General features: G+C 37.2%; 2 protein-coding genes across 5 annotated transcripts in view; both read left to right on the top strand.

Annotated features, from left to right (window-relative positions):
- Positions 1–18,836, top strand: part of cyth1b (cytohesin 1b) — a 44,100-nt gene extending 25,264 nt beyond the window's left edge. For 2 of the 4 annotated variants that reach the window (XM_026915319.3, XM_026915320.3), the window contains exons 2-13: positions 6,898–6,980; positions 10,605–10,669; positions 11,912–11,978; positions 12,387–12,505; positions 13,859–13,939; positions 14,144–14,256; positions 14,600–14,748; positions 14,916–15,027; positions 16,777–16,853; positions 16,970–17,041; positions 17,169–17,323; positions 18,207–18,836. In XM_026915319.3, the coding sequence (XP_026771120.3) occupies positions 6,898–6,980; positions 10,605–10,669; positions 11,912–11,978; positions 12,387–12,505; positions 13,859–13,939; positions 14,144–14,256; positions 14,600–14,748; positions 14,916–15,027; positions 16,777–16,853; positions 16,970–17,041; positions 17,169–17,323; positions 18,207–18,285 (1,172 nt within the window). In that variant the 3' untranslated portion in view covers positions 18,286–18,836. Of the gene's footprint in view, positions 1–1,432; positions 1,728–6,897; positions 6,981–10,604; positions 10,670–11,911; positions 11,979–12,386; positions 12,506–13,858; positions 13,940–14,143; positions 14,257–14,599; positions 14,749–14,915; positions 15,029–16,774; positions 16,854–16,969; positions 17,042–17,168; positions 17,324–18,206 lie in introns of those variants that run through there. The other 2 variants (XM_026915322.3, XM_026915321.3) reach the window with 2 other exon arrangements.
- Positions 18,837–19,004: 168 nt separating this feature from the next.
- Positions 19,005–25,672, top strand: part of LOC113527468 (dynein axonemal heavy chain 17) — a 41,893-nt gene continuing 35,225 nt past the window's right edge. The window contains exons 1-9 of the mRNA XM_053238621.1: positions 19,005–20,781; positions 20,927–21,105; positions 22,965–23,157; positions 23,282–23,381; positions 23,473–23,558; positions 23,660–23,785; positions 23,871–24,023; positions 24,102–24,188; positions 24,336–24,503. Coding sequence (XP_053094596.1) covers positions 20,446–20,781; positions 20,927–21,105; positions 22,965–23,157; positions 23,282–23,381; positions 23,473–23,558; positions 23,660–23,785; positions 23,871–24,023; positions 24,102–24,188; positions 24,336–24,503 — 1,428 coding nt within the window. The 5' untranslated portion in view covers positions 19,005–20,445. The remainder of the gene's footprint in view (positions 20,782–20,926; positions 21,106–22,964; positions 23,158–23,281; positions 23,382–23,472; positions 23,559–23,659; positions 23,786–23,870; positions 24,024–24,101; positions 24,189–24,335; positions 24,504–25,672) is intronic.

A 25,672-nucleotide genomic window follows, 5' to 3' on the forward strand; every position in this document is an offset into this window, starting at 1 on the left:
TCAGTGAGAGACCAAAAGAGAAAGAGAAGTCGAAGACCAAGACTCTTTCTGTTCAGTATCCTTTAGTACTTGGGTAATTCAGACCAGCTGGGGTTTACATTAAATTAGGCTGTACAACCATTTTGCTGTCACTTATCTACTTGTCCCCTTGAGCAGTTGTCACACTGGATAAGAATAAAATCCTTCTGGTGAAAAAGCCTGTTCATTTTAGTGGAAGAGGATATGGTGCATTAAATAGGAATTCATCTCCAGCAGTGATTAATTTTGTATCCATCTGCTTTGATTTTGCTTTGTGCTTATCTTGATTAACTTTGACCCTGCTAATCCCCTAATCTCAGAAACATGGGCCAGTAAGAATTAAGTGCAGTGCTGGGGTCACATATTCATGGAGGAACTTATTATTATTGCTGTTTTGCTGTGGTGAGACACTTCTTGTGTTCCTTAGTCAACTTGATATCTCATCACTCACACACATCGAACTAGTTAGCTGTTTACCAGATCACAATTGTTTTTTTTTTTTTAACAATTTTTTTTTCCTGAAACCCGATTTTGTTTCTGATGCTGGCTCATGGGGACTTAACCACTTACTAAGAGATTATAGGTTGTTTTTTTTCCCCTCTTTTTTTTAAACCATTTAATGGCAAGTAAACAAAAAGTCAATACTGTAATTTAAATTGTACTTTACAGGTAGAAGCACTGGTCATATTTGTGTAAAAGCCAAACAGATGGGCTGCAGTTCTACTCTAGGGGTAGGTTGTGTCAAAAGAGGAAATAACAAATTATATTAAATAAGGTCGGGTGTACAGAATAATAAATAACCATATTCCGTTTATAAAATAATTTATTGAACATTGATTCAGTAGTGTTTAGTTGCAAGCCAATCAGTTCAAGAAAATCTGCTTTGTATTATGGTTTTTATAACTGAGAACATTTGTTCACTGCTATTTTCCAAATGTGGAATAACAGTTGTCATTTGTCATGTAGGCATCTTTTTTAATAAAATTATATGTACAATTAATGTGCACTCATTTCTAGCACAGAGTCAAAGCACAAACAGTCTGCAGATCGTACAACTCTGATGCTGTCTGTTTGCATTTCCAGGCATAAAGAATGAATCGGATGAGAGGACATAATACACCTGTCTGAACGCAAATACATCTGTAAAGGACAGGCTTGTTTGCTCTCTATTTAACTGAAACAGAAAAGATAAAAACAAATCTGCAGTGGACCCACCCTATCTATGCAACTCTCGTATTGCTGCGTTTTCTTTCTTTCTTGTTTTCTCTTGTCTGCCTCACCCTGTGCAGCTTCTCTAGTTTCAGCTCTCCCTCCCCAAAACATTTCACGGTTAGTATACAGCGTTACCACTAGGTGGAGCCTAGCATGCTTCTGTGTGTGTGTGTCTTCTGGAGGAGAGGAGGGAGGAGACTCTGGTTTTGCAGATATATTACAGAGAGTAATAGAGAGACCAGCTGAAGTAAAGCTTTATTGCCTGCAGTGCCAACTTCCTGTACTCTCCTCCAGCATCTCCTTCCCATCATCCTCCTCCCTCTGGGATTGGGGCAGCGGTCTGTTCTTCTGGCATCAGCTTCTGAAAGATTGAATGGCTCACTAGGGATTACTCAAAGACGCTGGGAGGTCCTGGTTGTGTTAGTGGGATGCTAATCCTGATCCTCAGATCTGAACGGAAAGGTTGATTGGATCAAAGCTTACTATAAAGAAGTAAAGTAAGTGTTCACTGCAGTCCTCACTCTAAGCAGAAGGACTTACTTCAGTGGACTTTCAGTGTGGACAATATTTAGTGAATACTTGAAGACATTTTAAGATGCATACACATTTTATTTTTCACATATAGACAAGCATATATGCACACATTTTTCTTCCATGTGCAATTAGTTGAATGGTAACATTACATTGGGCCCTGGAGTCAAACCCAAGCACATTTTGTGCTTTGATAAGACTTTTGTGTGTGTATCTCAATTGCGGTTTGTTGGGTCATTTCTACTGTTTGTTGGCTTTTCTCTTATCAGTGTATGTGCAGGGACACTGGCTTCTCTGTCCTATGTTAGACAACAGCAGGTTGTTTGCATGTTTGGTTTTCACTAAAATCAGTGAAGTAGTTGGAGTAGTGTGAACGTTGACCACTTGCTCATTTTGACACAGCACAGTTCTGACTAGTTCATTGTTGGAATTTAAATTTTATTTTTCTTTTAACTATAACATAATTCCATAAGACTCAAACATCAACTTATCCAAAGGTTTTTATAGATAATTATATTCTCAGGGACATTGGCTGGTTTATTGACTGTATACTGTGTTGAATTAGTAACATGTATGTAGTAGGCTTCATATACAGTGTTTTTGTATATGCTTGTAAAGAATAGGCAGAACATGAGACTTTGGTCATTATAGCAAAGGTAAATGCTGCTTTTATTTATGGAATTGAAGACATTCATATCCTGCTACACTATTGTACATTTTAACTAAAGAAATGTAAAATTTTTAAGGTGTGATTGTAGACCAAATAGGCCAAAACCAAGACATGCACCATTACAGCACGTTTAGTCTTTGGACATGTTACGTTTTCAGTGAGAATACACTCTTCTATATTTATTTTTGTCATGTCACACTGGCCAAGCTCGGATCACAAACACTTGTACTTGTAATGGCCTGAATCATTAGGACCACTATAATCACAGCAAGTTAAAGCAGGTCCTGTATAGAGAGGTACTGCTGTGGTGACTTTTAGTAGTGTATATCACATTGCTTCCGTGAGCATGCCAGTTTCATATCTAGTCCGTGTCAAGATAATGTCTATGATAGTCGATACAAGGTGTGATTACAGTCATGTATATTACTCAGTATTCAATATCGGATCTTGTTACATTTATGTGTTACAGTGTGTTTGTGATTGACACTTCAAACACTATGAACAAGTAGTGCCTGTGTCTGTTGAGGCATGACTTTATTGGCTCTTTGAGAACTAGCAGGTGTATAAAAGATTAGATGTCATCTGTCCTTGATTACTTAATGCTTCTTGAATATAAGGATTATACAGTCTCATATTCATCTTATGAATATTGTCTCATATTCATCTTTTGATCTCAAACTCAAATGTCTTCAGTGTAAAGAAAAACAAAAGAATTGGCCTTGCTATTCCAATATTTTCGGAGGGGACTGTATTTAGGGGTTGGGCAGTGGAATACAATTAAGATGTATTTAAAATGAAAGTAAATACAAACACTTAGACCATATTTCTATATACCTGGGCACTAAATGTGTTTTGTATCTATATTGAATCATAATAAGGATTCAACCACATTTGCATATATGAAATAGCAACATTGTGTGTTAATATGCAGATTAACTTATTGCATTACAATAAAAAGGTTGCTGCATCAAAAAGTGATTTTTGCGCTGTTCTTTATTTTAAAATGACACGCAAAAATAGCTACATTTCCCTTACCATGATTGGCTGGATGCCACTACACCATTTCTGCCCAGAATAAATGCTCTGTAAGTAAAGTAGAGGGGAAAATAGTGGTTATACTGATGTGCTAATGCTTGTTCCATTTGGTGCATATTAAGGCAGGACTTCATTGTGTGATATTTTTAGGTATACAATGCAAACTAAGTGGGGCGTTGGTTTTCCTGGGATCCACATCACTTTTGTGGCCTATATTTGACGATATGCAAAGTTTTACACTTTTCTCTTATAGACATGGAAATTAACTGCTTTTGAATCTCCTTCTGGTAGCACTCAGACTGTATTCAACACGCTGCTCCATGACCACAGCTTTCTCCTGCTAAAAATATCCAGAAATATGGCTTAAACTGGTCCTCACACACCACACACGCTCACAGATTCTGTTGATTCTCTGGTGCAGAACAGCATCTGTGTGGGAATGGGGCCTAGAGTGAGTTGGTTTTGGCTAGAATTTGGGTTTGAGTTTAATAAATGTGAGTTAGAAAATTGAAGAGTCTGAATTCCAAATCCCACAGTTACTGATATTTAAATACTTGAAGCAGAACACTAGTTGATCTGGTAGTGTATTTCACAGACCATCACACTCACAAACAGGCTTATATGTGGCATTCTGCTACAGTTGGTGTTACTGTAGATGGGCACATGGTGTTATATGCCCAGAACAAAGCTGGTCTTCTTCCATACCCAGATTTTAGGGTCTGGTAGCTTAGTAATTGCATAAATAATAGCATTAACGTGTATTTTACTTTCTGCTTCGTGTGTGAAGCATATTTCATGCTATTTTAGTTGTTTTTTTCTGTGATATCAGATTCAGACAGTCAACTGAGCATATGTGTCCTGACTGAAATTCACTGAACCAGCTTTTATTCTGCTGTTATTATTTCTTATTCTAATCTGCCTGACAATGTAAAGCTGCATTGATGGCTGTTCAGATTAACTCATGATGATAAGGCCTGATTAACATTTCAGTGACCAAGCTCATCTAACAACTGAGACTTTGCCTTCAAAACCAACACAAGCCTTTGGTAGATGAGGTTCTTAAAGATGACTGACATACGGTGCTCTTCAGAATTACTGACACCTTTCAGTAAAATGAGCAAAAACGCTTATGTAAAAATAAACATTACAGCCAATAGTTCAACATTTCCTCTCAAACAGCAGAAGAAAGTATTTATTTTTGTTCTAAGAAGAAACCATTCTTATCGAATTTTGTTCATTTTCAGGATAATAATCCTGTTACTCAAATTTTATGTACAGAATTATCATTTTCATAATGATCATTTTGTACATTTACTGAGCTCAAAGCTCGTGGAGACGAAATCAGTTAAAGCGTCCTAGAACATGGTAGAATCAGTGAGGCCATTATTCGGCTCTGTCATGGTTACTGTTGTGCAATAAGACATCTTTGCTATGTAATGGATGTGTATAATTTCCGTTATCTCTCTGTTCCATATACACAAACAACTGAGAACCATCTATTCTTCTTTCCATCCATTTCAGCCCTCTTTCCCTATAGCTTATATTAATGTGCCACATAGACATCTCCTGGGGCAGATCACAATCAGATTAGTTTAGTGGTGTAGTTGTGAGGTGTTGGGGGTGGGGTTGGGGGGTATGTGAGTACTAGATATTTCTTCACTGACCTGTAAGGCAATTTTAGCTAGGGTGTTACCATGGTGATTAGCACTAAGTCGTGGAGAAATGTGTTTGTGGGAATAGTAAAGTGGTATTTGGTTAGCTGGGAGGCCATGAAGGTTGACTCAGGAATTTTTAATGATGAATTGTGAATGATGAATCCCACACACATAGTAGATGTGGCTGTCAAAAATTCTGAAACACCGTTCCTTGTTGTGTTGACTGTGAAAAGGATCAATTATGCCCAGCCCACCAGAGCAGTCATGATTTACCTGAATTCGCATGCATGGTTCTAGCTTCCTTAGTATGAACCAGCAAAATTAAGCAATATCGCACAAGCAAGAGTACGGTTATAGCGAATAAGGCTGAGTGCCATAGCATGTAATCGCAGCCGTGCTGGTATTCAGTATAACAGCACAGTTGCAAGTGCGATATTGCTTTTATATAACAGTTCTATAAAAAGAAATTAATATTGAGTAACTGACAGTTCAAATACAAAATGGGCAAATGTTTTGTTAATTTTTTGCTCCATTAGCGGAAATAGATCCTGAAGAAGCCACATTCATTTTATTGCCCATCAACTAGCTGGTTAGCTAGCTCACATGGATTTGTACATTATCGTTAAAGGTGCTCCCGTTGAAATTGGATTCCCTTCTTCCTGTTCATCTTCATCTGACAAGCTTTCATATTTTAAGTCACAAGTTATATTCATGAAAAATATTTCGTTTGCCATGTCTGCTGATGATACTAACTAACTCTACTGTAGTAACAGTTTCGAACTAGGAAGTGGAATTTTGTGTGGTGAACACAGACAAGCGGAGTGATACACACAGTGAAACATCCCAGTGCAGTTACACTAAATATAAGCACTTTTGGAATGCTGCTCCACCAATCGAATTAGTGGACCGGAACTGTTGTATAAGACAAGATAAGACAAATGTTACATTATGACTGTACATTTGCCACTGTTGTAACCCTTTTATATGTCTTTCTGCCATTTATCTGTCTTTTTCTGGATATACTCTGAGATGCTGGCACCAAGCCCAGTACTGGATATTACTTTATTTACTCTCAGCAAAGCACTTCAGGTGGATTGCTATAGCTTGCTTATGCCTTTATGGACTGAACAGTTGCCTTCCCTCAGTACTCAGTACAGTAGGTCAGAATTCTTGATTGTTGTGGTTGGCTCGAGTAAGCATGGCAAGCCAACTTCATTTACCTTTTTTGCATAGCATTAATAAGGCCCTGAAATATGTACATTTAATTGTTCCTTTTCAGTTCAAGAATGCCTCTCTGTATTTCAGTTCCAATCCTTAGTGCATGATTTTCATGAAACAGGATACATTTGCATTTGTGTTGCATAAAAAAAAATCTCCCTAAGCAGTGTCCTGATGTTCTTCATCAAACACCCACCTTCTGATGTCACTGTTTCTTTCTGGTTTTGAATGCCTGAAAAAGAAGATGCTGAGTGTGTGAGCTGGGCCCCAGGAATATTATTTTTCTTTCTTTTTGTATCTAACTTTCCTTTAGTTACATCTGCATCCACATCCTAAAGAATATTAACTCTGTCTGTATGGTTTTGTAAAAAGTTTGAGGGGAAGTGTGTGGCTGTGTGTGTCCATTTAACGTGTATCCAAAACAAACACAGGCTTTGTGATGCACATTTTTGTCCACATTTCAGAAGTCAAGCGCAGAGCAACTACACTGTTTGTTTGGTTACTACAATAATTCTCTCGAAATCAACATACTCATAATTCTCCTTTTCCTTCACTCAGTGCCAGATGACCTAACGCCAGAGGAGAAGCAGGAGCTGGAGAACATACGGCGCCGAAAGCAGGAGCTGCTTGAGGACATCCAGGTGAGGGTTCTCTTTACCTGTTTTAAAATATCCTCCGCAGCAGGAAGCTTTATGTACACTGAGAGAAGCAGTATGCTCTTATGATCTTATTTGCACCTCAGATCTCTCTTAGTAGCTCACTCTTCCCTTGTATTTGTACTATTTAAAGACCAAGCCATATCGAGTTTTTCTTATCTTCTCCCAGCTCCACTGGAAACATTTACATTGATATTATTTTGCAGCTTATGTTTCTAATTAAAACTCATATATTTTTCTTATTTATCACATGTAAACAGTAGGTAGTGACCTAGCTTGGGACTAAATCTTGTTCATTCTAGACATAAATGTGTGTAAATCTTATTTGTTATTGATAGATTGCATTTAATGTGTGTTTGTCAGTCAAATTAGGAAATGTAATTAGGGTGCCTGGATGGAGGTCTGTTTAGGGAGATTTTTCTCTATTAAAATGTCAGATGTCAGTTTAAATTTTCTGAGTTAACATCACAAATTACACTGTGGCAAGTGTGTGCTTTGGCAAGAGACTCAGTAGTGCAAAAGAAAACCTGTGGTACTTCCAGGGTAAACTGGGTGGGACACACATCCATCACCAGAAAACCACAGCAGGAGGTGAGATCTTGAGAAGAATGTGTACTATGGAGCAGATGGTGTTGCAAATTCTGTTACACTGATTGTATTACCCTCTGACGATGCTGATCATTAAGCCTTCCCCTGCTTAGATCATTTGACCTGATCATTCGAGGAAAACGTTAATAGAATTTTGTTTGCTTATCTTTTAAATTAAGCTTGCACGCTGGGTGTCATGAGCTCCATTTGCAGTTATTGAACGTTCTTTGATTGCCCCTTTGCACTGAATGCTATTCTTCCATACACAGGCTGAATAAGAAAGTGACATCCCTGCACATATATATTTACTAAACCTGCTTTCTGGCACTTTACTTTAGGACCAGTATGAACATTCATGATTCTTCAGTGCACTCATTAATGGGAAACACTTTCTCCTTTAGACTTTTTTCCCCTCCCGTTCTCACCTCTTATGGTCACCTCTTACCCCTTTACTCTGTTTCTTTTCCTTGGCTTGCACTTTAACATTGTTTTACTGTTACCACATCGTCACTGTTCACATTTCTGTGTTCCCGGGGTCATTGGGTAACATCACGAAAATATTTGAGGAATCGTATTGGTGTAACAGCTGATACAATTTTTTATGTTGTGTAATTTATAACAACTCTTGGGGAAACATATCACATGGAGTCTTGTGATGAACTATATATGGTTAGATTGTATCCCAGTACTGTCAGAGATATTGTTCAGTAGAACACTGTCAGCTTTGTGTATGTTGGCCTGTAAGTGGTGTATTTTGAGGTAAAAAAAAAAAACAGGTCAGAGCACTGGAGTGAAGTCAGACCTTCAGGCTGAGCTTTTCCAGACTACTGCTAGAACTTTACATGCTCTTAACTGATAAGCCTTGTGATGTGATATATTGTTTGGCGGAAGTCATGGGAACGTCATCTTCGCATGAAGTATACCACATTTACTGAATTACTGTTAGAAATAAGACATGAATGAGCATTAGCTTTGCAGCTGATCCACTGTAAGTGTGTCTTGATGATGCAGAGCATCAGCTACATGTGAACAGAGATTGAAATGCTAATCACTTGCATTCTTAGCTGATGGACCATGCTAGGCATGCAACTTTTGTCCTTACTGTTAAATAGTACTCAATGTATTCAAACCTATTCAACTTTTAAGAATCTTAAATTTTTACAAATATGGGCACGTGCATAATTTAAAGTATTATTTTGTTCTTTTCAGCAAGAGTTAAAAGCTAAGATCAGATGGTGAGAGCTTCCCTGTCATCTCTACACACTCAGCACTATATTATTTTCATACCACAAAGCTGATAGGACCTGTCGTATGTGTGTATTAGGTCAGTAATCATTAAAGACTGTCCTGTTCTAATCCCAGTACTCTTCACAATATACTCATACTGAACATCCTTTTAACACATTCAGTACTGTTTGACTTTGTTCTTCTGCAACTGTATACTGTAATGATTTATTATTTCACTATCTGATGTCACCAAGAAGAGGATGAGTTTTCAGGGTTTCTTCATCATGTCATCTCAGGGAGTATTTTTCTTGCCACTGTCGCCTCTGACTTGCTCATTAGGGATCTAAATCTACATCTGGATTTCTGCTTTGTGGCAGTAAAAAAGCCATCTTTAAAGCTGCTATTAATAAAAGCCGTCTATACAAATAAAATTGAATATGTCTCTTACACAGTGTTTTATTAGGAAGACAAAGCAGTGGAATTTACCCATTTTGTCTCTGTGACCTGTTTCTCTGGGATAGTGAGAGTCTGAAGAATGAGTAATACAAGGAAAATCAGAGCAGAAAGTGGTGAAGGCAGATGGACGAATGCAAATGGACAGCTCACTGTTGCCACACTGAGACACTCATTGCCTAGCAACTCTGACACAGAACATTGTTAACCTGCCCTTTTTTGTTCTGTCTCAGCAACACTTGTCCCTTCCTTCAGCAATTACATCTACTTATCATCTACCTCCAGAGCAAACAAAACATTCAGCTCAGTCAGTTGCCCCTGTAGGAGAGAGTGGGGTTGATGAGGCATGCGTCATTACGCCGATTTTTTAAGCCTCCCAGACATAGCTTGATTTTATGTCGTTATTTGGTCTTTTTTGACGGTTGGTATGTAAATATGGTTTGTAACATTATTAATAACTTAAGATACCCTGTTTTCTCATTGCACTCCCTCCACAATGTTGTGTGTGTGTGTGAGTTTGTGTGTGTGTGGTCTTTGTCCTTTCAAACAGGAAGCATTTATAATTCAGATGTATCATATACTTTATGGTACATAAGGACTGCCATAGCTATAGACACGACCTACTGCACATGACCCTGAAGTAAGGTTTTCTGGACGCACACAGACACAAAGAAGGAGGGGATAGTGGAAGGGCAAATGCATCTGTGTGTGTGTGTGTGTGTGTGTGTGTCTTGGATGGCTTTGTTGTATGAATAGTATTGATCTATGTCTGAGCTGCTGGAAGATGATGAATTGCTAATGCAGTACAGTTATATGATAGTGGCTGCAAACACACACTTGCAGTCTCCCACACCTACAAGGTGTACACAATCACACATTCAGGTGATATTTCCCATCATCTATGTAAGTGGGTGTCCTGAAACCCTGGGGTTGTGTGGGTGACTTGCAGATGGAGGGGCGTCAGCATGACTCTGAGCCTGCTGCCCTTCCCATCAGCTATTATATCACCAGCTACTCATTAGAGATGAAAGCATTACTCAGGATCACATTTCTCATTTGAACATTTTTTTCTCATTCACCTCATTTTTCTTTCCAATCCGTTCTGTCTTCCCCTAGCCTACTTGTTCATACCATTCATATTCCATGCTTGGGCCAGACTGGGGCCCATATGGTGAAATGTCTGAATAATATTGAAGTCATTTTTGCAGTGGAGTGATACCTTTCCAGCATTCCTTGTCAAATTAAGAACATGAGAAGGCTAGTCTTGTATTGACTGTTCCATGTTTGGCTTCGCTCATCACTCGATTCACTCTCTTCTTTCCCTCCCTCTTTCACTTTTAGCGGCTCAAGGATGAGATAGCAGAGGTAACGAATGAGATTGAGAACCTGGGCTCCACTGAAGAAAGGTATGTGTGTGTGTGTGTGTCTGTCTGTCTGTCTGTCTCTCTGTCTTTCATTAAAGCACTGGGTCTGATAGACATTAAATAACAGACCAATGAGCAAGAAGAGATCAGCTGAAACTGAAAATACATACACGTGCATACAGAGATAACACACTGTTAAACACCTGCAAACAAACACCTGCATTTAAGCATTAAATCAGGTATTCAACTAAAATTTATAAACATCCAGTTACATAAAATTCCTTAGTTATAAAGGTCTGGATAAGCAGCAAAGATGAATGGTGACAACAGTTACCTCTTAATGCTTAAACATTAATGATTAGTCTTACTGTATTTAAAAGTCTCCTGGAAACACACACCACCCATCTGTGTCATAAGACTATTAGAGTCCGGGGTTTTATTGAATATGCTCTATACATCATGTTGTACATTTGGTTCATCAGGTCAGTAGGCTATAAGTGAAATATGATCCTACAGGATTCAGTGAATGTAGAAGCACAAGACTGCAATATAAAGCCTGCTTATAGAGTTTTGGAGATTGTGTAGATTAATATCTGGTTGCTGAGACTTTGTTATATTTGGCTGCTGATTCTATAGGTTGTATGTTTAATATTTGTAGGTCCAATGTGTAATTCAGTTAAAGAAAATTATAGACATTTTATTTTATTGTGACATTTTATAATGATCATTCTATTTTTGGTATTCTTACAGTAACTGTTTAATATTCATGTGGTTTAGCATTCATGTGGCACTTATTCAGTGTAGTTATCACTTTTACTGAATTTAAGCTGTAGTTGTAATAGTGAATATAAATATCAAAGACTGGTTTATATGAAGGGTGGAAAAGAAGTCTTTTAGGAGATGTGATTTAATTTTCCTGAATCCCTGTTAGATTTCTGGCTTGTGTTCTCATTTCTCCTTCCCCTTTCCCTTTTCTCTATTTTGTATTTTATTATAGTAATTATTATAGTAGCTATTGCATAGAGGAAGAAGACCTCTCTCAATGAATAAAGTATTGCCCACTGCTCAGAGGGAATACTCCTAATATGCTAATGCACTGAGAGCCTGAGGTTATTAATGATGTCATTAGGATGCTGCTAAATGCATAGTGTGTTAGGAAGATGCATTGTTTAACAGGTTCATACTACCATGCCCCTCTGCTCTTTACTGATTTTCTCAATACCTAACAAAATGGGTTTTTGGAATGTATCACTGATATAGTTCGGATATTTTTTATTTTCTCAGGAAAAATATGCAAAGGAATAAACAGGTGGCCATGGGCCGAAAGAAATTCAACATGGATCCCAAAAAGGTATGTCTGTGTTCTCATTTAATTATATTTATTGTGTTTGCCTTGGATCCTATGATGGCCATTTTGAATTTAATATCTCTGGTAAGTGCCTTTCCTTATGAATATTTTGCATGTGCATTTTTTTTACCATGTGAATATTTTTGCATCTGTATTTTTATCCAACTTTTTATCCACCATTTTATCATTGCAGATTTCTGTATTTTTTCATACTACATTCACATACACAATGAAAACCTCAGCAGAAGCATGAAAGAGATTTCTCGTAGAAAAACAGATTTTTATATTATATTTGCTAACATAACAGATCTGATTTCAGGATATTAAGTTTTGCATTAAGCATAAGGGTGTTGGAGCTGCGGTAGTGCCAGACAGCATATCTGTAAATTTGCCTGTGCTGTCTCTTCACAGGGGATCCAGTTCCTCATAGAGAATGACCTGCTGAAGAACATCTGTGAGGATATCGCTCAGTTCCTCTATAAGGGTGAGGGCCTCAACAAGACAGCCATTGGAGATTATCTAGGCGAAAGGTGAGAATGACATGATTTCTCAACTATATTGATGTGGTTGTGTAATACAGCAGTGCTGTCAGTCTCCCCCAGGTGCTAGTCTTATTTTCAGGTTTACAACAAAATTGAACAGGACCACCGTCTCAGTGTACATTGTCTCACTCAGCTATGAATGCAGTCAGTGTGTCAGAGTGCGTCATTCTTCATTAGATATGTATCGTAGCATCAGTATTAATTTTATTAATCCTTAATTTTATTAAGTATTATTTTATTTATTAAGTACTTAATTTTATTAAGTATTAATCTTTCTTTCTCTGTCAAGCGCAGACAAGTTAACATGACTGTCTTTAAAATCATGACATGCAATGCTAAACACAAAAGAGCTACATGATCAGCTGGACTGTAATCCATAAACGTTTTAATTTGGTTTATGAAAACATTTAATCATGAAATTCTATTCCTCTATTCCTATTTACATAATTACTAGTGGGGAAAATAAAAATTTATTTGGTGGGCGCAGACCAAGAGAGCAGATACTGTTTTCACTGATTGGTGGTGATATCAGCTCTGCTGTTCCTGGACTCTGTGCCCAAGGGAGAATGACATCATCTGTCTTATGTACGTCCTTGCTAAATGCCCTGCAGTCTGGCAAAAGTAATGATTTATTTTAATCAGGATAGCACATACACATAACATACAGTCGTGTATATCTATTGGATATATGTTTAAATATATGGATGTAAATACATAATCAGCACCATGAGGCTAGAGTCACAACAACTGAGAATTTTTAACCCCCAGTTAGTAGGCTAGGAACACTCTGAAGTCTACCCCCCTCTTTTCATCCATTATTTCCATTTCTCTTTCTGTTCCCATGGGTATTGGTGAGCGCACATGTATACGCGCACACACACACACACACACACACACACACACACACACCATAGTTACGCTATTGTCCTGACCTGTGGGGACACAATGAAGGGGATGGGAAGTGGGCTGTTAAATGGATTAAATGCATTCATTGACATACCATCAGTATTGACATACTTGGAGGGGCCTTTGGGAAGGTGTTAGTTACATACAGATGTGCCTTTTTTTTTTTTTTTTTTCCTTTTTCAAATAGGAAAAATCTGTGAGCAGCATTGAGATAATTACATGAAAAACAACTCGTGTTAGTTTATTGCTGTTCATTTTTGTAGTGTAGAGTTAAATATTTTTGAGGGCACACTTACAAATGACCTAAAACAGATCTTGAAACTTTTTATTTCACTAAGGCTTTTGGTGCCTAGTTCTTGAAGTCATCTTCTATTTAGTCAACATCTGTTATTGGAGTAATTATTTAAATCATATTCTTCATCCTCTTGCTTCCAGAGACGAGTTCAACATTGATGTTCTTCATGCTTTTGTCGAGCTTCATGAATTCACAGATCTCAACCTGGTCCAGGCACTCAGGTAAAATATGAAAAATTAGGAATAATAATAATAATAATAATAATAATAATAATGTGTAAAGCATCAAACATGAGACCTTAGAATTAGGATGTTAATTGGTTACACATGTGATCAATAAACTATGCATCTTATGCAATGTCATTATTGTGGCTTTGCTACTGTAGTGATCTTGTTATGTGTATTTTCCATCACTGTACCATGAAGACAATTCTTGTGGAGTTTCCGGTTACCAGGTGAAGCCCAGAAGATAGACCGCATGATGGAGGCTTTTGCACAGCGTTACTGTCAGTGCAATCCTGGTGTCTTTCAGTCCACAGGTAAGTCTATGCTTGTTTCATGGCACTTGTAATATTTAATTCTGCAAAAGCTAATTTAACCTTTTCCTGCCTAAGCAGTACACCCCACACCTCCCTCCGCACTGTTTTTACACCTACTCACCGTTACTCATACATGAGCTTTTTGCTCACCTTCCATAAGCACCATGCTCTTAGTGAGACTGAAGTGCTTACATATCTGAAAGTGTCATTGGCTTTGGCCTGTTTTGATATATTCATTCTGGTCATTTTGCTTTTAAAATGTTGTTAATATATGCACAGTCATCTCCTTTTGAAAGGAAAGAATACCACAAGCTTAAAGATTGCCCTCCAATTTTCTCTGTAGATACCTGCTATGTTCTTTCATTTGCCGTCATCATGTTGAATACAAGCCTGCACAACCCTAATGTAAAGGACAAGCCTACAGCCGAGCGCTTCATAGCCATGAACAGAGGCATCAATGATGGGGGAGACCTACCAGAGGACTTGCTCAGGGTCAGATTTCATGGTTTATTTGCGTCACATATTCAAACACATCGTAGTTAGATCTCTGCAACAGTATCCTAATACAGTAATGTGTCAGAGATTTTCTGCTGTTAAGTGCATATGCTTTCTCTTTATAGTGTGTTAATTGCCTCTTTAATGCTTGTCCGTATCTACAGAACCTGTATGAAAGTATCAAGAATGAGCCCTTTAAGATACCAGAAGACGATGGCAATGACCTCACACATACATTCTTTAATCCAGACCGTGAGGGCTGGTTGCTGAAATTGGGTGAGTGGCAAATGTTGCTCTTTTTTGGATAAGGGAAAAAAAACTAAGTAGAAAATTATATTCCTGTTGTTGTATAATTGTATATATAAACTCTTTTCATGGCCCTCAGTAATAGTCCTGTAGCTTATGTGTAACTTATCACAGACTAAATAACATCCAAGACTTACTGTTAATAAGATTGTGATTTATTAAATTCAGTTTATTAAATTTCTGTTAATAAGGTTAATTTATTAAAATTATTAAATTAAATGTTCAATGAAACCACACTGATGCTCTATACTTATTTTACAACAGTTCTGAAATGTCTGACACAATCACGCTACCAATGTACATGGTAGTGTCAGATCAGCTTGTCTCAAGCCCAGATCACCTACATGGTGATGCCACACAATATGATTTGAGTATGAAGTTATTAAAGAAAATAAGGAATATGAACATAATACCACAAAGGACCTTGAGCATTGGCTAGTTGTTTTTATTTGTTTAGGTTGCCATCCGGTGGAGATTTATAGAAGTGAAAGTCATAATTACAGTGATTCAGCCAGTTTTTTTATGCTGTAAAATGCTTCATCATCCAAATATAAAGTTTGATTTATTATAATTTTCGTATTTATTATTTTCTTTTTTCCACTTTTTTTTTCATGTTTCATTCTCTTTCTTCAGGAGGTATGTACACTAGTTCTTCCCATTAGCCAATGCGCTGTGCTTCTGGGTGCTTTATGTGGTGTGCTTTGCTCTCATTATCTACATTTTTGTCCATTTGATTTTTTTAAAACCAGTATTTCATTTTAAAAAATGAAATGGTTTTATGTTTCTTAATAGTTCCTTAACACTGAGCTATGCTGGAATGTGGCATTTCCTGCACATTGCTACATTGCCCGCAATGTGTGAAGCCCCATAATAATGCTACCGCTGTGACCTTGGAGTTTAGCCATAAGCCCTTAACTCTGGAAGCTGCAGGTTTCTTTATTGTCTTTGCTCATGAGCGCAATTTCTGTAACATAATGAAAGCTCAAACATGTACATCAGAGAGGTTTTGACAAACACTGCATTAAGGCCTTACATGTTCTGCTTTTTTTTTTTTTTTTTTTTTTTACTGCCACGGATCTGCATTAAAAACAGATCTGTCTTTCATTCTTCCAACCTAACATAGCTCTGCTGAGTCCCAGAAATACTTATTATTGTTTTCTACTGCCATGTGCCCATAATGATTGACATTGGGATGTGTGCCTTTTGGGGCCATCAAGTAACAGGAACACTCCATGCTTGCATTCTCCTTGTGTAACTACATTACCACATAATACTTAAAAATTCCTATTTAAAGCATGCCCTTTAGAAGTGAGTATGGAATTGATGTCTCATTATTATTTTAAGACATGAAGCAAAGAAAGACTAAGTTTTACCTTGTGCTATTAATGACATATGCATATGGGAGCTTGTATTTTTACAGTCTAATTTAATTGTCATCCCTCTCCATATTTCCATGGTCATTTACTTTTGATTATTTAGTTTTTATTGAGTTTGTGGGATTCTTTTAACTTTTTGGTAATGAATAAACCAGTTATATGCCCATGCACTAATGTGACTTAACCATGCACATGTCTGTCCGCTGCAGTGCTCCAAACCTCATCCTGCTTCATTTCTCTGTTGCCGTCGTCTCGTCCGCTCTCTTGAACATTAACCCAGTGCTCACTATTAGCATTGGGTTATATATTTCGTAACTGGACTGTTTTTTTTCTTATTTTACAGGGGGACGAGTAAAAACATGGAAAAGAAGATGGTTTATCTTGACGGATAACTGCCTTTATTACTTTGAATACACTACTGTAAGTAACCCATAATTTAGGGGGTTCGTTTGTGTTTATTTTTGAATCTTAGAACTTTTTTTGGTGATGAGTAAACCAATTATATGTCCATGCATTATTATTAACTTTTATTTTAGGATAAAGAGCCAAGAGGGATTATTCCCCTGGAAAATCTAAGCATTAGAGAAGTGGAGGATTCAAAGAAACCAGTATGTTCTCTTTCCTCTATTTTTATGTGTATATTTATATTTACATACATATGCACTGCAAAGCCTATTTCTGCCTTACATATTTGTTTACCATTTCCCTTAATTATTTGAATAACTGTCTTTACAGAACTGCTTTGAGCTCTTCATCCCTGACAATAAGGATCAAGTGATCAAGGCCTGCAAGACTGAGGCAGATGGTCGGGTGGTGGAGGGTAACCACACATTCTACAGAATCTCGGCCCCAACCACTGAAGAAAAAGAGGAATGGATCAGCAGTATCAAGTGAGTGGTCTTCAACACGCCATGGGCAATAATTTTGGATTTATATATGGTTATTGCTGTCATCCTTGAGATGTTCCTCAGTGTGAGTAAATCAAGTCCCTTAAGATTTTATACCTGAATCATCATATTGTGTAGTAGAGATGGGACAAAACCGTCACAGTTACAGCGGTTTCTACTTTGTGGGCAGGTGGTTAGATACGAAGCTTGTGGGACAAAAGAAGACCACATTCATTAACATGGGAGTGTATTAGGTCTTCCTCCTGCACGTCACAATTACCACATATTTAACGCATTGATTCATTCATCTTCAATAAGTGTTTTATGTGGGTTTAAATGACTAATTTGTTTATATTTTGGTAAACAGAACCAACATAGTTCATTAGAAAATATTGCATGTCGGTTTTCTTAGGAAATAACTGTGGGAGCTCGTGGGATCGTTTACAGTTCCTGCGGGAGCAGACGTGAATGGGATTTTAAAAAGTTCTGCCCTTACCTCTGTTGTATATTTTCCAGATTAGTTCATGTTCACAAACGTTAAATGCCAGTGTTAAAGAGTTGATGTATGCACTTTAACAATGAGCTTGCACAGTTTGAGTATTGTGAGGACAAAAACAAACCTAAGACTCTGCAAATCTAAGCTGTTATCTAAAATAAGTTTGTTGATTATATGCACTCTATATCATATGAATTTTGATTTACTGGAAAGAGGAAGGTTTAGACATAATTAGAAAACATTTGTTTGCCAAAATGTACTGTCTAGAATCTAGAGTAAATGGTGTATCTGGTAAACTATGATTTAGTAATTTAAGAGAGTCAGCTCCAAAGTAATGCTTATAAAAGAGACAAAGTATTATAACAGAGTTAACTTTTCTCCTGTCTCCAGAGCTGCCATCAGCAGAGACCCCTTCTATGAAATGCTCGCAGCCAGGAAGAAGAAGGTGTCATCTATAAAGAGGCAGTAAATCTTCCTGACTCCTTGAAACTTTGGGGCCCACATGTATATAACTGCTCAAGGTTAAGTGAAGAACACCCAAGTAAGAACTGGCCTGTGATATAGCAAGTGGACAAATGAAACCTAGAAGCCATAACTGTGGACTGGATCAGTCCTACTCAGGAATGCCCTGGTGTTTTAAGGGGGGAAATGGTTGCACTGGGAGTTTGTGTGAGCCTTAAGTGACATTGCTTCAGGATTGACTTTATGCTTCTTGAGTAAACATAAAAAACATGCAGAAATCCTAATTCAGGGATTTGTATGTATTGAAAGGTTATAGCATTGCACAACAGAGGCTCTCAAACTACAAATGTTACAAAATAATAGCGTGTAAATTCATTATGTATAGCCTGTACCACTCTATGTATATCTTAAATCAGCAGGTCTGACTGTACAAGGCAACTGAATTCAAAGCTGCTGACAAACAGTTATGTCAGTTTTTGTTTGTTTGATACATGTACAGGCAGTAGGATAAGTAAATTATCTACACATCCTCCTGAATATTTCATAAGCCGTGTTTCTTGATCAACTTCCATTATGACATTCAAGTGACTTTTGGCTTGCTTGTAATAATTTGCTTTGTATAGTCTACTGTGACATTTTAAAGCTTCTTCAAATGAAGATATTTGCAATTCTCATCTGCCAAAACTATTTTTATATGCCTTCATGACTGATGCAGTGGATCGATTTTTATACTGATTTGTCCAGACTATTGTTCGCAAAGCTGAAATGTCCCATTCTAACAGTGGCCTTACATCCTGTAATTTACAGTATAAACAAGACAGATTTTCCATTTTCTTTTTTTCTCTATTTCAACTTGGGACTGTTTACCTACTTGGCATTTTTGTTTTTGTTTGTCCTGATCCAGTAAAAGAAGGACACTTAAAGAAGGATTTGCTTTTGCATTTTCAGCTCTCTCGGCTTTATTTGCATTATTTTCATACAACAGCACGGTCTGTTGTGTGTTATTCCTTACTTATCTGGGATAACAATGTTGCATTAAACTAAAGTGCTTATTATTATTACTGTTATTATTATTATTATTATTATTATTTTGTTTGCTAATAATAATAATGATGATGATGGGTTTCTTTGTTGAAATGGATAGCAATGTTAGTACAAGATATTTCAGTGTTTTTAACTTGTTTCTTTGTTGAAGTGCACTGATAACTATGAGAAAAGGCGATGTTAATTTATCAGTTCTGTATATACTTAAAAATAAAAATCGTATTTTTGTCTGAATGTGTTTGTATAAAAAATATGGCTTTGAGAAGACCTTCATCGGTTTGATTTTTTCACTATTGCCATGTAATCCTGAGCTAAAATAAAACTCCTCCATTGCAAACAAATATTTTAGCATGTCAGAAATTCATACACAAAAGAAGAAAAAGCTGAATTTGCTGTTGGACATCTGCTGTTGTCTTGCATGTTGGGTTTCATCATTAGCTAGGTGTTTATCACTCGTTTGATAACAAAGGAAGGGAATATACAGTAAGAAGGGGTGTACAGTAACACCAGCTTAGAGCTGTTGTCTCCTGTTAGTGTGTAGCGCCTGTTGAGATATATTATTACATTTTAACACTCGGAATGGCGTTTCTTCACTGCTGAATGTGAACAGCCATAAATTATTCTCTCCCTGTAAATCGTTAAAAATGTATTTATTTAGTCAATAGGACTGTCAATTTAGTTATGAATATTAGCCGCGGTCTGTTTCACCTCCTGGACTGCAAAAGCATTAATTTCGCCGCGAGCTGGGTTGCCAGGTCTCAGAGAAACTTCAAAAACCTAAAAACTGCGCGCGCGCACACACAAAATGTCTGGATACTGCGAAATGACAGTTTTGCTGTTCTTTTTCCTTAGTTTTAGGGTTTAATTTCTTTGCGTGGGAAGCAGGTTCACATATTGATTTTTATTTTTTTTTTCACTCGCAACCTTGTCACAAAAACTACTCCAATCGCGTAAAAAATGCTACTTTGGCAACCCTGGGCGCGTGCGGCGTTTCTAGAAAATTCGATAAATACAGCGACCGTTATAACGGTTAATAGTTCTGAAGCGTAAGCCATGTAGTCGGTTAAATCTGTAGTTAGTTAAATGTGTTAGTATCTACTTATTATAAACCTGAGCAGGAAATATGGATAAGGAAGATAAAAGATTAGAGTTTTTGGAAAACATCACTTTGAAGCTGTTAAAATTAAAACGAGATAAATGGCAGAAGTTTATCGCGGCGGAGCAGAATCGTAACATCATCCGGGACTTTTTTGAAAAACTGGATTTTTGCTGTCTTTTTATTTCACTAAATGCTGGCTCTCAACTTTTTGCTACTCTCGATTTTCCACGGACATTTAAAAACGTGATTATTTACTTCGCGAAAAAGGAAAATGTAGTAATAAACATCGACAATATCCAGAACGTTTTTGTTGGAACCTTCGCCAGTTCGTCTGTGAATGCAGCGGCTGATGTCGCCGAGGTTACTTTTACCTTTGAGTTTAGCTAGCATGTGTTAGCCAGGTAGCATCGTCACCTGTAGAAGCTGTTAGCTAGAGCAGTGGAATTTAATGGGCCGACTCGTTAAGCTCGGTAGGCAGCTAAGTTATACTGTATTGTCTTCATAGGTTGTTCATTCGATGCGCGTAAAGAAAGATGACACGAAGAAGATCGACGTAGGGCCAGACGTGTCTCTTCAAGCGCACATGCTGAAGAATGAGCTATTTGTGATACGAGATCGACTCAAAGGAAGGACCTTCCTCCCGGTACCTGAGAATGCAGACTCCCTTGAGAAAACTGCGTACAGGTCTGCTTCAGCACAAGCACAGAGTCACTGAGACACACGCAGGAGTTTTAAACTGATGTAATGATTATTGGGATAGTGGCGTATCCATGTCCTGGCAGTTCAGCAACTCATGTGAAAATAGATTCCCAATAGAGTACAGTGTATTTGTGTCTGTACTAATCACCACATTTTAAAGAACTGTAGAGAATTCAGAGATGAGATTAATAAGTTTAAAAAAAATCTCAAGCTGTGGAGTTTCCTAAACACATACCCTACTTTCATTGAGACATAAAATCTTTGTTACTAAACCAGAGGCTGGCAAATGTGATGATAGAGTTGATATGGTGTATTTGGCAAGTACTAATCACTAACCTTTTAACAACTGTACAGAAACCAGGAACGAGATTCTTAAGTTACAGATACATTTTTCTTAAGCAGTTGTGTGTACTGAACATATTCAAGCCTACTTTTGTGGGACACATTTCTTTTTTAAAGGACTAGAGGCTTAAAAACGTGGTGATAGATTCTGATAGAGTTGCCAGTCTATATACAGTCTCTTTAACATCGCTGTGCATGAAATCGCATATGTAAAGATATAGTTCTGCCTGGAAACCAGATGAACAGAGATGGTTTGGCTCTGACATGACATCTAGTGGACGCCGCAGTTAATCCTCCAGATGTGCATAAGATCCGCAAGCGAGTATGTGAACAATGCCGCTCGCGTAGCTGCTGCGCGCGCGCCCACGCGTGGTGAAAGTAAAGCATATCTGCTCCTTATCTGTAATAGTAAACCGGTTGGTGCTCAAAATGATGCTCTAGGATAGTGTGTAAGTATGCAGTCTGAGAGGTGTTTACTTTGTTTAGTAATCTGGGGACACAGTGTCGCATGGTGCTGTACTGCCTCCACTGTGTGCGTTAGTATTTCACCACGCGGAAGCGTCGCATTCATTTCTGAGGACGTGCCCAAGTGATGCGCCAAATGACCGCAGGACACGTGCGGCGGCCATCTTGTGTACACGTACACAGAGTTAACAGCAACTATATATCAGCCTTTAGTTGATATAATGATACGTGCTGAAAGATCAACTGTTTACGTAATAATGTTTTATTAGCCTCCAGAGGCCGAGCTCTAACACAATTTCACACACTGTTTCATCTGGCTTAAAGCCAGACTTTGACACAGGAATGGTGGTCATGGTTTGTTGATATCTTGGGTAGGCTTATGTGACATTTGGCATTAAAACGTAGTACAAAAAAAAAGATTTCTTCGTATTACTTTTAACAAACTGCTGTATGTATGTACAAATAAATAATAAAAATTTAATTATGAGTTAAATCCATTTGTTGAAAAGTGTATGGATTCTTTTACATGCAAAGTTGTGAAAACATAATTTGTTTACATATGCATATTTAAATAAAATGTTTCAGAAAGTGCAGGTTATGTTTTATTCTGATTTAAGAGTGTATGAAAAAATAAGCCTGTTAGGGTCTACTACCTGACCCTTACATGATGCAATAATTTTTAAATAACTTTAAGTAATTTTTATTGTTTTGTTTTTTTTCCAGATTTTTAATTTGATGTAATCCCTGCCCATTTTCTTTTACCTCCCGTCCGTATTGTTGCTTAAAGTTGCTTATTGTTGTTAGCAATGGAGCTATTTTTACTGATACACCATTTTGTCTGTTAATTCATTTAATTTTTGATTATCATGTACACATGTAATACACGATGCATTTACTGTTTGCCTGGCAATGCTGCTCCTATTAGTTCTGCTCTGTGTATAGGGGTTATAAATCCAAAATTTAAGCATTCTATCTTAAACATTGCCTAGGAAATATTCATGCTTCACCGTATTAACAGAGTTCTCATATTATTTTAGATGGTCCCATTGCATCGACAGCAAGTTAATGCATGCCTTTGAGACATTGATAATTGACTGGACCCATCGAGTAGCAAAAGTTCTGAGTAAAGTCTCAGCTCAACCAATACTTGATGGACTAAACCCACTCCCAAAAGCAGAGTTTGATTTCTGGAGTGACAGATTAATGAATTTGGAATATATAAATGAGCAGGTATGTTTAATAAGGTCAGGCTATCTAAATAGGTAAAGCAGCTGTGCTGAAAAGCACAAGTTGTCAAAGCCCATGGTGCGTGTATAAGTGACAATAACAGAAAATTTGTTTCTCTTTTCCATAGCTTATGAACCCGAAGGTGCTGAAAATGGCGGAAATTCTTGAAACTGCAGAAAGTAGTTATATGCCAGCACTGAGAAATCTCTACAGAGACGTCAAGGAAGGCAAGCAAACTTACCCAGTGGCTCAAGTTGATCACATTATATGTTAATACTGTCACACCATGATGAGGGTTGACTTATTTTAATTCCACAGGCTTAAGAGAAGCTGAGGATATAGTCATTTACCTCATGCCATTGCAAAAGAGACTTGATGAAATTGAACAGTTGGAGTATTCTTTGGTAAAAAAAAAAAAAAAAAAAAAAGTTTCTCATCTGTAATTACATGATGTCATACAATTTGTATGTTTAGTTTATCTTTTTATTATATTTTTTCCTCTTAGTTGCCCTCATACACTAGATCTATGATGCACACAGTGGCTCTGATTTGGGCTAATTCAGAATACTACTGTCATCCTGAAAAGATCATAGTCATCTTACAAGAGATTTGCAATTTATACATTGATATGGTATGGATATGGATTTTACACTTTTGCTGTAATCGTGAACAAATACACATACTTTTCAATAAATTATTCTCACTTTGTTTTGTAGACAAGAAATTTCTTAGGTCCTGATGAAGTTATGAAGGGTCTAGAGGGGGAAATTGATGAAACAATTGGAAAAATCAAACTGAGCATTGTGGCTCTAGTTACACTTAGAGCAAGCTATGACCAGTGTAACCTGGATATGGACAAATACTTCAAGGTACTTTCTGAGGGATTTTAACAAATTTATATTTCTTGAACAAGCATGCTCAGTAATACTCTTCGGCATCATTTTCAGAATGGGACACCAAAGAGCTGGGATTTCCCCTCACATCTTGTGTTTACAAGATTAAATGTGTTTCTGCAGCGCTTGCAAACAATTGAGGTTCGGGTTAATTTTTATTGAGATCTATTGTTTCATATGCTGTTCTTAAAATAAAAAGCAATATGTCTAACCACACTATAATATTAACAGCAATCTGATCAAAGATACAATGATACATTAAGTAATCACAAAATCTTTGCTTTCCAGGAGGTCTACAAAACCTCTGTAGAGTTTTTGAAATTGGAGAAAGTTGCATTACAAGGTATAAGAGGAGGTGCTCTGGGAGCCTCAGTTCTCCACATTTATGAAGAATTTCTTGAGCTCATAAAGATCTTTGCTGAATGCACATATGATCCAATAGACACAAGTGATAAGGTAGGCATGCAAGTTTGTAATTAGTCTTACTGAAGCTACTTTTGCTTACACTGTGACAGAGGTATGGAAATGGGGGGATTTTGGGTTTGAACCCCTCCCACCTTGAAATATTTTATGACAGTCAAAAATGATATTCATGGATAGTAAAATAACAAACATACAGCACAGACGATTATATACAGTATGTATCAAATAAGATGTTTTCGTCTTAGTTATCGCTCTATAATGATGTTCATAAAAGATCAACAAAGTAATTATTACAAGTCTATATTTAACTTCCCCAGATGCCAAATGCTATGGTGAGAAACAGGATTAACCAATCAGAATCATGTATTTTTCCTGTTTCTGTTTGAAAGCTACTAGTCAGCTAGCTAAACTTTGAGCACAGGGATATTGAGGTGACACCCGATGAAGTTTATTGCAGGAGGAGAAGGGTAGATCTGGTTTCATAAGATAAAATGTTATTTTTCTCTATGTCTTGTGTAATCATTTCAATGGAGCTGTCATAAAGGTCATAAAGCCTGTAGATTGTGCCTTAAATGATATGAGATAGCAAAACGTAAACTATTTTATACCACAGCACTGTTGAATATGCAGTTCTGCTTGGTCAGGATACGTTGCATAATTTTGTGACTTCTGCGAGGCAAGTGACATGTTTATATTAATGTACACTAGTTCTAATAAGTTGTTCCATGCAATCCAAATCTAATGATTCATTGATTAAATATGTTGTTATTTAACAAAGAAAAATGTATAATTGCTTGTATGTTGGAACTTTCTGTAAGGGGACATTTATTAAACATTTAGGGAAGGGCTCTCCAGTGCCTTTGTAATGGTCAGAAACAAAGTTGTTCTTTTAAGTTGTTTCTTTTAAAATCGTGTAATGCACGCTTAGCCATGGACTATCCCGCTCATACCGTGGTCATTTGCCAGCATTGACAAGTTAAAGCTGTCACTGATGTTTGCAGTGCAAAATTTGACTAAAAAGATGGAAATAACAGTAAATGTTTGTTAGTTATTTTATATATGGGTCGTTAGATCTAGAATTCTGCCTGCTCTAAATCATACACTGAGATAAAGTAGTGTGATAAGATTACATTTATTTGAATTCTATTAAATAGTTATTAGTGAGAGAGAGATTGTGTGAATTACCTGCGTCTGTGCCGCAT

Source organism: Pangasianodon hypophthalmus, chromosome 12, assembly GCF_027358585.1.
Source record: "Pangasianodon hypophthalmus isolate fPanHyp1 chromosome 12, fPanHyp1.pri, whole genome shotgun sequence".
NCBI classification, from domain to species: Eukaryota; Metazoa; Chordata; class Actinopteri; order Siluriformes; family Pangasiidae; genus Pangasianodon; species Pangasianodon hypophthalmus.